The sequence below is a fragment of the Limulus polyphemus genome, unplaced genomic scaffold (genome assembly GCF_000517525.1).
Source record: "Limulus polyphemus unplaced genomic scaffold, Limulus_polyphemus-2.1.2 Scaffold3195, whole genome shotgun sequence".
NCBI classification, from domain to species: domain Eukaryota; kingdom Metazoa; phylum Arthropoda; class Merostomata; order Xiphosura; family Limulidae; genus Limulus; species Limulus polyphemus.
The window spans coordinates 85,008-96,919 of NW_013668805.1; the positions used below are offsets into that span (position 1 = coordinate 85,008).

The 11,912-nt window shown below is 32.9% G+C and overlaps 2 protein-coding genes across 2 annotated transcripts in view; one reads left to right on the forward strand and one right to left on the reverse strand.

Moving 5' to 3' along the window:
• Positions 1 to 3,087, reverse strand: part of LOC106468861 (mitochondrial dicarboxylate carrier-like) — an 18,204-nt gene extending 15,117 nt beyond the window's left edge. The window contains exons 1-2 of the mRNA XM_022397228.1: positions 3,020 to 3,087; positions 246 to 301 (exon numbers count right to left, since the gene is read on the reverse strand). Coding sequence (XP_022252936.1) covers positions 246 to 301; positions 3,020 to 3,074 — 111 coding nt within the window. The 5' untranslated portion in view covers positions 3,075 to 3,087. The remainder of the gene's footprint in view (positions 1 to 245; positions 302 to 3,019) is intronic.
• Positions 3,088 to 6,173: 3,086 nt separating this feature from the next.
• On the forward strand, positions 6,174 to 11,906 carry LOC106468868 (BAG domain-containing protein Samui-like). Its single transcript, XM_013929315.2, has 2 exons — positions 6,174 to 6,491; positions 9,260 to 11,906. The coding sequence occupies exons 1-2, from the start codon at positions 6,273 to 6,275 to the stop codon at positions 10,982 to 10,984; spliced, it is 1,944 nt and encodes a 647-aa protein (XP_013784769.1). The 5' UTR covers positions 6,174 to 6,272; the 3' UTR covers positions 10,985 to 11,906.
• The last annotated feature ends 6 nt before the right edge of the window (positions 11,907 to 11,912 follow it).

Consider the following 11,912-nt stretch of genomic DNA (forward strand, 5'->3'; position numbering starts at 1 on the left):
AATCTGTAGATGAGAGATACACTGTAAATCTTCTGGAACTTATTACTACTACTCTTCATCTGGTTTCAAACATGTTTATCAAACATGTAAACATAACAAACAATTAAAGTACTTTTATATTGTCAGAACTATGTACATCAACAGAAGATGCTTTTATCAGTAAGCAAGATAGTTGTGGTAAAATCAAGTCACAATGCAATAGTCAAGTGTTATATTAAAAGCTACAATTTATTTTTAAAGATCACCTGTATTGTAGTTATTTCTGGCATGTTGAGGGCTGTAGATTGTCTTCCAACAATAACTGTAAAAAAAAACACGAATGCTATGACTGAGTTAGCCAGCTTGTTATATCTGTAAATCATTTAACAAAAATCTGACATTAAAGGAACCACATTTAGCACCTGAGTAGAAACATAAAAACTTTCAACTTTGTACAATCTAGCCAATTGAATCTTAATGACTATTTTTAAAACTCTTAAACTTCTTAATCTTGACTCGATTTTAACTGCATATAACTCAAACATATTAGTATGTTTATAAAATCTGGACTCAACTTTAACTACATGTAACACAAATATATTATCATATTTATTAAATCACGAGTCAATGTTAACTGCGTATAACACAAACATTTGTGTTACATGTAGTTAAAGTTGAGTCCAGATTTAATAAATATATGTATTACCATATTTATTAAGTGATAAACATGCTGTGCTTTTCATGTCCTTTAAAAATTACTCAGCACATTATTCCCTCCCACTTTAATGAAAGAACAAAATGATTTTCTTACAAGAACAAAAACAAACTAAAATTAATTTCTATTTAAACTTTATGACAGGTAAATGGTGGTTTTTATTGAAGTTTACATGATAATCCATTGGAATTATGGGATAAATACCCTCGATTTATAAAAACAACAAGATTTGGAAAATAAAGGCTAGGCTCCAGTTAGGACAGTTCTATTTTTCTAACAGGGTGACTGATTTATGGAAAGAGTTGCCATCAGTAGTAATAGAGGTCAACACTTTACAAGAAATTGAGAAGGGTGTCCTAAGTATAAATCTTATAATAAATATAAGGTACCAAGATGGTGAACAAACTTATGAATCTTTTTCATCACAGACATAGTACTAATTTGGCAGTTTACTCACAACTTGCTAACTATATGGAATTAAATTTTGGTGTTTTATCACCTCTACTTTTAATACACTTTAAACCACCACATAAACTATGACATTTTGTATCAACCAAAATTAAAATGTACAGTTAACCAGCACTAAAAACTTTTATTAAGCCTTATTTAAAGACAAAATGTCTCCTCCCTAACCAGTCTCAAAACATCAGAAATTTAATGCATGACTATACTGAACATGGGAATTATTTAGAAGCTTTCGTTCAACAGAATGCATTGTCAAAGTTTTACTGGTAGTATTAGATATTGGTTTTATTTTTAGTTGATACAGATGTTTATCATTAGTGCTGACAAAAAATACACAATTTTTTACTAAAATATGGCTGTAAAATGTTATTAGATATTAAAGTAGATTATGGAATTTATTATTTAACTTATCCATTAGTAAGTTCTTATTCCTCTAACTACCTAATATACTTATGTCTTTATTCAAGATTCACATTGGAAATGCATAAAAATATTATTAGGCTAATTTAAAAATTACCAATTTCATTAATGTCTACTTAAGATCATATACGTTACTTTTTAATCATATCAGACTGGATTTCTGTATGATGACAACGAAATCTGCTAAATAATTTTCACAATTTTTTGTTTTTGTTTCCACACAAGCTGAAAGTTCACCTTATAATTTGGTGTGAACAAGTATTGTTTGTTCTGAAATACTTCTTAATAATAATAATATTATCAATAATTTGAATAAAGCAAATAAGGTCTGGTATAACAATATAATTTTTCTTTTTGAAAAGAAAAGTCATTAACACAGATACTTCGTTAAAAAAGTAAAAAAACATTGGGCCTGGGTCAAACTCTTTCTCTGAAAAAAAAAAAAAAAGGTTACAACTAATACTAGTTCCCCAGTTTTAATTTACCGGTTCGTCCTCTAGGCTTCAGAGATTGCTTTAGCCTTAGGCTATAAATGAAAGTGTCGTTCGGTTGATACCGCAAATTATCACGTTGTTTCACAAAGTATCTGGTTAGGTCCAAAACCGGAAGTAACTAAGTGTAACTCGAAATTATCTTAGTTTTTTTTTATCGATTCCTTTAAAAATAAAATACAACTGTCTACGGTGCATCTTTTATAACTTTGAAAATTCACCAAGACAAACTTTTCAATGATATTAACTCTCTAAAAATATCACAAAACCCTCTTTTTGCAGTGACCTTACTGCTCTATCCAAGTTCCAACGTTAAAGTTAAAACGTCCTAGAAGAAAAAAAAAATCACATCTTGGCATAGCGCCTTAAGTTCAACCCTAAGACTGTTTTGTTCAGGATATGTACGCTACCTACATCATTGTTGGTAATTTCAGTTGAAAAATAGAGAAGGTCGTATCTTCGAAATATCACCTGATGCACCAATATTGCTGTCCACCTGTACATATTATTACTGTTGTTGTTTGTTACTAAGCGTAAAGCTCCACAAAGGGCTTTCTGTGCTCTGCCCACCACGGGTATCAAAACCCAGTTTTTATTGGTATAAGCCCGCAAACATACCACTGTGCCACGGGGGGGGGGGCTATACATAGTTTGTTCAATATTACAGCGATATTTCCCATGAGAAAGTGCATGTGATAGCATAAAAGAATAACCCGGATTATTAGATAACTAGAGCAAAAGAATTGTAGCGACTTCCTTGACCAATGTTCTATTTTAAATATACATACACTTGTATGCATGAAAATTTAGAATTTTTTTTAGATGAATTTTCAGAGTTAAATAAAGGGGTAGATAATACTTATTGTGCTTACATGATACCTATTTCCTTTCCCATTTCCCTTCAGGCTCTTTATAATTATTTTTTTAAAATCCAATTAAATAAACTCACCCATTGAGCAGGGAACCGTGTAATTTTCTGTCGACCCTGTAAAATACTTACACATCACTACACGACAATATGACGGGCAACACAAACCTTTAAAAATGATACAAGTCCTAATTTCACATAGCAAAAACACCCTTTAACAAAGATAATTTAATATATAGTAAAATATATTTTAACGTCATTGATGCTTTGATTGCAAAAATGCATTACAAAAGTACCAGAATAAACGCTGAAGTCGATTAAATAACAAAATATCATTTATCACTGTCATAAAATTTTAATTTGAAACCTGAGTTATAAAAATGGACCCTTTAACATTCATAAATAGACAACATTCATAGAGAACCTGTTATGAATACTAATAAATATAAAAAACACAATATTTAATGCACATATAAATATTTTACTAAGATCTGCTTTGTTTGTTGTTAAGTACAGAGCAACCACGAGTATCAAAACCTGGCTTTCAGGGTTATAAGCCTTCACTGGGGGCATTCTACTAACATTGTTTGTTTGGAATTAAGCACAAAGCTACACAATGGGCTATCTGTGCTCTGCCCACCACGAGTATCGAAACCCGGTATCGAGCGTTGTAAGTCCGCAGACATACTTCTGTGCCACTGGGGGCATTCTACTAAGTAAAGAAATTTAAATTAATGCAAAATTAAAAAAAAAAATCATTTAAAATCTTATACAAGAAAAAAATTTAAATCACAAAACCTTTGAAAAATAACATATAACACGATATAAAATGTAATAGAAATGCCTATTTTTATACATATTATGGAAATAAGTACAAACAGCTAAAACCAGATCATGGTAAACAACAGCAATGAAACCTTTAATACAAATATATCATATATGAACTTTTTTGTTAACATAAAAAGCCTTTAATCAAAATTCGGTTATAGATGAACGTCCACATTTTATCTGGAGGATAATTAATTAGGTTTCTGCAAGCAGGGCAATGTTATATACGTAGTTTCATTTATGCATAAAACTATACGGAGGATAAATATTGAAGTTGATTGAAGAGACAAGACATTCACGAACATAAAATAATAACTATTATCATATCAGAAAGGTTTATTTGTGCATTTGTTTATGGTAAAGCTACTAAGCCTATCTGATGCTGTCCCTAGTTTTGAACTGCCGACCTGAGGGAAGGCAACTGATTGAAACACCCAGTGCCAATACTTGGGCTACTCTTTAATAAAAATATATAGTAGGATTGACAATCACATTATAACGTCTTCATATCTGGAAAGGCGAGCACGTATGTCGTCTATCTTCGTTTAATAACACCTTCATGCCATATAACCTAGACTTCAAACAAACATAAACTCAGGATAATAATGTTATTATGTTGATACATATTAAATGAAATAATTTGGGTTAAAGTTTGAGCAATTTATATTAAAATGCGAGAACATCCATGTCTATATACTACAATAGAAAAGAAAACACAATATTTACAATCAACTATTTCATTGCAACTCTCCCTGTGCCAAGTTTATTTTAAGATAAACAATAAAAAAATCGATAAGACATTTAATAGTAGGTAAATACACAGTAACTTGTAAAGCAATGTTAAAAAAAGTTGGACTTTATTTTAGAAATGGCGCATGTTTTAATATTTTATTTGAAACTGGTAAACTTTGGGAAGATTGAAGCGCAACAACCTTTCTTCATTGAAGTACATAATTATAAATTTCATTGACAGTGCTCTAAAGGAGGACAATGAAAGAAGTGCAATGTTGTACAATGGGCTATCAGTGCTGTGCTCACTACAGGGATCGAACCGCATATGTTAACGCTATAAGTCCTCAAGTTTACCGTTGAGCCACCAGAGGGGCGACAAAATATGATCCCATTTTATTAAAGTTAACACATAAACGACTTCTTAACTCAATGTACAAACTGGCAGAATAAATGTTTGTATTGTACAAAGTTTTGAAACCTGCATAAAGTAATATATATTCCTTTAACTCATCTGTATTATTTATTAAATTAGCTACGGACTCTTAAGTTAATATGGAGTAATCCAGTTTTTCCATTGACTTCAGTTCCTGGCTATTGGTGTTCCTCTCTCTCATATCTAATTTTATTTTTTATGGCATCCAGTAAGTGTCCTTCTTTGTGGTGGTGTCTCTGTCTCTTTTTAGAACAGGTCAAAACGAGGAAAATATTTAAATTTGAATTATTGAGTTCACTGTCTATTGGTTCTTTATCTGACCAGGTTTGGTTTGAATTTCGCGCAAAGCTACACGAGGGGTATATGCACTAGCTGTCCCTAATTTAACAGTGAGAGACTAGAGGGAAGGGAATTAGTCATCCCAACCACATCGCCAACTTTTGGGCTACTCTTTTACCAAGGAATAGTGAGATTGACTGTCATGTTATAACGTCCCTACAACTAAAAGGGCGAGCATGTTTCGTGGGACGGGGATTCGAATCCGCGACCCTCAGATTGCGAGTCGAGCGCCCTAACTACCTGACCATGTCAGGCCTTTTATCTAACTAAGCCTTTCATTTGTAACTTTGTCTTGCCAGTTAAAACCCATTGATATCTAGGTTCTAAACGTTGTCAAAATTTTTTAGGATATTACTTTTTATTTGAACATCGTAGTCACCTTTTTCATTTATTGGCATTATCTTTCTTCTTACTGATATTGATGTAAAGTTTACATGATATGCCCTGGCTGCTAAATACAGTGTTTTAGTTTCAACATCAAAATCAATTCTGCCATCAGGCTTATACTTAAGCCTAACGTCAGCAACCACTGAAAGTATATTGATAAACTTTACTCTTGTTAAAAAACGCAGTTTCTCAATGTTAAATAATTATTAAGTTATAGAACCTTACGAGACAAACTGCTGTCGAATCTATCGCGTCAATAACAACTCATAAAAACGTAAACTTTTGAATTGTCATGAACATATGCGTACATAATTATAGCATTTTATATCCATGTAACAATATAATTCATATTTTATATGTATCTACCCTTAAAAACAAACAAATAAAGTTTCTTTGAAAAAAGAAAATTAAATATATATAATTTTTTTTATGATCACCAGAGATAAAATTCTCTTACAAGATTTCGTTTTGATTGGAGGAACTGCTTATGACGTTCGTTCCGTCTAGAAAATTCCCTACCTTTCTACTGCAGTCCTAACGTAGAACGTGTAGCATGGTAATATATTTCTAGAAAGATCGGAACGTTCCAGATTGGTGGATGGTATACTATATAAGATGAGAAGGAGCTTAGTGTTTAATACTAGAGAAATACCTGCGCTCGAGGACTCTTTGATATTCCAAGAACCTTTTGCCGTTGATAAAGATTATACGTCTGGTAATACTGCTATAACTTCTGAGATAGAAGAAAACGATTATTTAAGCAAAATGTTTTATAATACCGACCCTTTAAGATATGGAGAAGCGTGGCCGTGTTGGTTTGGTGCTACACCCTCGGTAAGTAACTAATTTCATAATTAGTAATTAAAATTTACATGAAAATTGAATTTAAATTCAGTGTCAGACACTTTCAGTTTCAGGAATTCACTTTTACTGTTTTAGAGCCTCATTTACATTATTTTTAAATACTACTACATTAGCTTTCAAGTTTCAGTTAATCAATAACAAGTAGAAGTTATAACTGAAGTACAGCAGGTGAATTCTGATTCCTCAATCTACTGAAACTCTGAAAGTATCTGTGATTTAAATTAAGATTTATTACTGTTTACTGTGGCATTGAAGGCCTGTAATTAATGTTTAAGTAAGTTCTGAACTTGAACTTTGAGGAAATGAAATTAACTTGTAAAAGTTATTTTAGAATGCGAACAGTCTTGTAGTGTTGGTTTATTCACATAAGAAATATGATTCTACTTAAAATTAAATCGATAAAAAATATATGGGTAATGATTCAAGCCTTCTAAATATACAATTCTTAGTTCCTATTGCTCTTAAATTTAAATATTTTGGGTTTCTGTCTGATGTTCATAGAGGCATATAAACTTACTGTATAAATATTATAGCATAAAGAGATGTCCCTAAAAGCAGAAACTACACGTAAATACACACAAAAATCAAAAGTTATATGTTGATGAAACATGCTATACTTAACTGTGGTCTAATTAAGACCAATAACTGTAGTTTTTCTCTGCATTCCTTCCAGAAACCACTTGTACTGATATGATCCAATTGCTGGAAAGGCAAAAAGATAAAATTATGGCTATTAGTGAGGTGCTTTTGGTTTTAAATTTGTCCACCTGTGGTCTGTAGTTGATTGATTATACCACTTGATATTTTTTGTGTGTGTGGTTTCCAGGTGTTCAGCTATGAACTTAACAATCGTTTTATAAGTGTTTCCCTTGGGTCTTACATTTTATAAACTCCAGCATTAACTGCTTTAAGAGTTAAATAATTGTTTTACACATACACACACACTTGTATTTTTGTTTATGTCAAGATGTTTAGTTTTACATTCAGTATAGCAGGAGGCTAAAATAATTATACCAGCATAGAAAATTAGTTTTATTCCATCTTAACTAGTTAGGTGAACAACAGCTTTTTGTGAATATGTATGACTTTCAGCTGTTCAAGTATTTAATCTCTCTGTTCTAAAACTGTGCTAATAAAGTAAGGAGACTTTGACCATTAATTTAAATGTTGTTTTTTATATTTTATATACAAACTTGAAGGTTTTACACTCCCATCAAATAAAGGTGAGACACTGTACACGTACATTTTGAATATGTTCCTGATGTTAGGAAAATGTGTAGTCACAAAACAAAATCAATTAAAGACAGAGGTATGAAACCCTACAAACTTAGTCGATAGAGCTCGGGTTATAGGGTTTTTAATTTTTGTACACATGTCACATTTAAAGGATGGTTATAATAGAGATGAATATTTTAAAATTATCAATTTGGTAATTGTTGTTCACAAACTACAGTTTCAGACTTTTAACCTGGTAATTGTTGTTCACAAACTACAGTTTCAGACTTTTAACCTGGTAATTGTTGTTCACAAAACTACAGTTTCAGACTTTTAACCTGGTAATTGTTGTTCACAAAACTACAGTTTCAGACTTTTAACCTGGTAATTGTTGTTCACAAAACTACAGTTTCAGACTTTTAACCTGGTAATTGTTGTTCACAAAACTACAGTTTCAGACTTTTAACCTGGTAATTGTTGTTCACAAAACTACAGTTTCAGACTTTTAACCTGGTAATTGTTTTTTTTAACCTGGTAATTGTTGTTCACAAACTATAGTTTCAGACTTTTAACCTGGTAATTGTTTTTTTTTTCTCTCTTTCTTTTCCATAGAGAATTTTAATGAAGGACATTAACTTGTCCTTTACATTAATGTACTAGAACTATGAAAGTGGTTGTGTTCTAAAGTTACAAACTGTTGGTTAACCACAGTTAAGTTGATTGTAGAGTGACAACACGACTGGACTTCGTGCCTTGTAATTAGTAAATTATCTCAAAGGTCAGTGGTTGGACCTTTGCTTTTTATTATATTCACTAATGATATTGACAGAGGTATATTTGATAAAATATAAAAGTCTGCTTTTAGTTATGACTGATCAAAATTGTGAGTAATATTATCTTTGTTGATAATGACTTATGTCGGTTTAATATTTGGAAAATGGTCTATTTATATTTAGTGTAGGGTAATAATATCATGGGTTTAATATTGATAGTGTGATAGAGGACAAGGACTTTGGTATAGTGGTTGTGAACTCACCCCCAACCGTTGAATTAGTGCTGTGTTGGTAGTAGTAACGTTGAATTAGTGCTGTGTTGGTAGTAGTAACGTTACTAGGGTGTATTTATAAATACTGTTCACAAGTCGAAGGAGGTAGTTATCTCTCTATAAATCACTAGTTAGGCCTCACTTGCTAGGAACTTTAATGTATACTATTATAAAAACAGAATGGTTTACTCCCTAATCTTGAGAAACGGTTTCAGTGGGCTGGTTAAAAAGAATGGTAAAAGTTGTCAAATATCTGATTGCTAATGATAATTTCCAATCACTCAACTTTCTCTTGTCTGTTAGTACTCACGATTACCTGATGTTTGTTCTCTGACACGGGTACGTGTTCTGAATATGTACAATAAATATAAATTTATTCTGATATTGCCAATTTTATATTACAGCCTCTTTGTTTCTTAATAATTTAAAAAAAAAAATGAATATCATGAATATTTAGAATTCAAAAATTGAATTTCAGGTCAATGAAGGTTACAATCCAGACTGGTGGCAAGGTGGAGGTGGCACTGTAGCACCACATTTTGAGCATTCCCATGGTTCTGGCATGGGTGGAGTGAAAAGTATACCCATTAAAGTCACTCATGAAAAACCATCATCTACTCAGTCTTCTGGCACTGAGAAGTCAAAACCAAAAGTACATCATGTTCCTGTGTCGTTTGAACTGGATCCTCTGGTGTTAGGTTCAAAACCACAACACAGAAATTACTTTCAAAATATCCGCCAAGATCCATCATTTAACACGGAAGACTGGGGGAATTCTCGAACAACTTCTGGTCTGAAGCAGGCTCGTAGAGAACACAACTTAACTGAGAATGATGCTGGAATCGGGAAGACATCCTGGGCTGGTAAACAAACGGACAGAACAGTAGAACCAAAGAATGTTCGTCACATTCCAGTTACCATTGAACCAGACACAGAGGAACTTAAACCAAAGCTTCCAAAAATTAATGGCTCATCACCCAGTACCATGAAGAAAAAGAAGGAATATTTACATGTAGACAGATTAGGTAACATCAGTAGCCAAGAAAAAAAAAAGGCTCCTGTGGAGCAACAGTATGGTGGTGCTAATTCCAGTAGCCAACATACATCCTCTCAAGTCAGTGGGCCAGTAGATCCATTAGAACAGATCCTAGCCATTCAAAAGGAATTAGAAACTCTTCAGCAACAAGTTTCGGACTTCAGTGGAACAGCAAAGGATAAACATTATCGATATCTAGATGAAATGCTTACTAGGTGTATGTTAAAGTTAGATAATATTGAAACTGGTGGGGAGGAAAACATCCGAAAAGCAAGAAAAGCCGTTGTAAATAAAATACAAGCTGCTATTTCTCAGCTTGATGCAAAAGTTACGTCACCTAAGAATGAAAACGGACATAAAGAACTAGTAGAAACAAATGTTGGAAAACCAAGTAATTCTACAGAAGAGAAATCCAACGTTGAGGAAGAAATGGAAGTCGCAGATGACTCAAGTTCTGGCAGCAAACAGGTAAAGATGGATCAGGAGAACAAAGAAATTTGTACTGCTGCTGATGATGATGTCCAAGTGGAAGTAGATGGAAAGATGGAACAAAGAACCACAGGAACTGAGTTAACAGCTGAAGATGTGAATGAAGAACCTTCAATGAATGTTGATGTATCACTGGGACAAAGTGAAGGAACAGAACAGACAACTAAAGGAACTGAGTTAACAGCTGATGAGATGAATGAAGAACCTTCAATGAATGTTGATGTATCACTGGGACAAAGTGAAGGAACAGAACAGACAACTAAAGGAACTGAGTTAACAGCTGACGAGGTGAATGAAGAACCTTCAATGAATGTTGATGTATCACTGGGACAAAGTGAAGGAACAGAACAGAAAACTTCAGGACTTCAAGTGATGCGTATGACAGAAAACTCGCAAGTGACGGCGGATAAGGAGGAAGATGCAGCAAAATGCACTACCAATCAGATTGAAGAAGGAACATTATTAACGGAGCAGTCACGTGGTGAAGAAAATGTACAAGAAGGGGAATCGCATGAAATAACAGCTGAAGATAGAAGCACTGCTAACAGATTTGCGGATGGAGACGCTTCCTGTATCCAGTCAGACAATACAGAGATACAAATGGGAGATGATGATGAAGAGCAAAGAAAGTCTGAAGATGTAGGAGTATCGTCTGAGACTAGAGACTGTACAGTGTAATGTTTTAATACTTTCAAATTAGTCTAATTCTCTCATTATCAAATAGTTGTACTCTGAGACAAGATGGTAATCGTCAGGTATAAATAATATTAGCCAAAGATGTTTGATAAAGGAATAATGGAACCCTGTTACTATTATTAATCATTCTTTTAGTGTTAGACAGAACACTTTTATTAGATGTACATATGGTTACACATTCAGTTAAACAGTACGTACTCAGTTAAACCGTTTTTAAACACCTGCAGTCCAGATTGGGTAGAGTATAAACAAGAGAAGCAAAAAAAAACTGAAGATTGCTGATTTGAATATAAACGGTTGAAACATTATCCACTTACAAACCTTGTGGAAATTCTGTTACATCCTTGTAGAAGTAAATTCTCTGCTAGAGAAAACTGGTCTTGTTGTAACGATGGTGAAACAGTTTTATATTTTTTGCACTGAAATGTAAACATCTGAGGAGTTGTTCCGAAATGGCGCACAACAGTATATTACTGTGTTATTGTATTTTTTTTTCCTAGAATAAAGTAAGATCACCCAAAATGAGATGTATACATACATCTACATTTGTATATATTAACATTGACAAAAAATAATTGTGTGTAAATCCTTTACTTCATACTTTCAAAGCTGTTTTGAATTATTCAGTTTTAATTTATTGCTCCATTTTTGAACTTCTCGAAAAAGTGAGAGTTGAGAGCTTTTCGGAAGTTTCCAGCAGTTCTTCATAATACCACACATCATATAAAACTACATGCCGGTGTCTCCTGATAAGTCTCTCTCTCTCTATAGAGATGTGTCTCCTGATAAGTCTCTCTATAGAGATGTGTCTCCTGATAAGTCTCTCTCTCTATAGAGATGTGTCTCCTGATAAGTCTCTCTCTCTATAGAGATGTGTCTCCTGATAAGTCTCTCTCTCTATAGAGATGTG

Bases quoted from the DNA above. Each gene is read 5' to 3' on its own strand.
- LOC106468868 (XM_013929315.2), top strand. From the start codon at position 6,273: ATGAGAAGGAGCTTAGTGTTTAATACTAGAGAAATACCTGCGCTCGAG. The intron at 6,492-9,259 runs GTAAGTAACTAA...ATTGAATTTCAG, and splicing joins GGTTTGGTGCTACACCCTCG to GTCAATGAAGGTTACAATCC.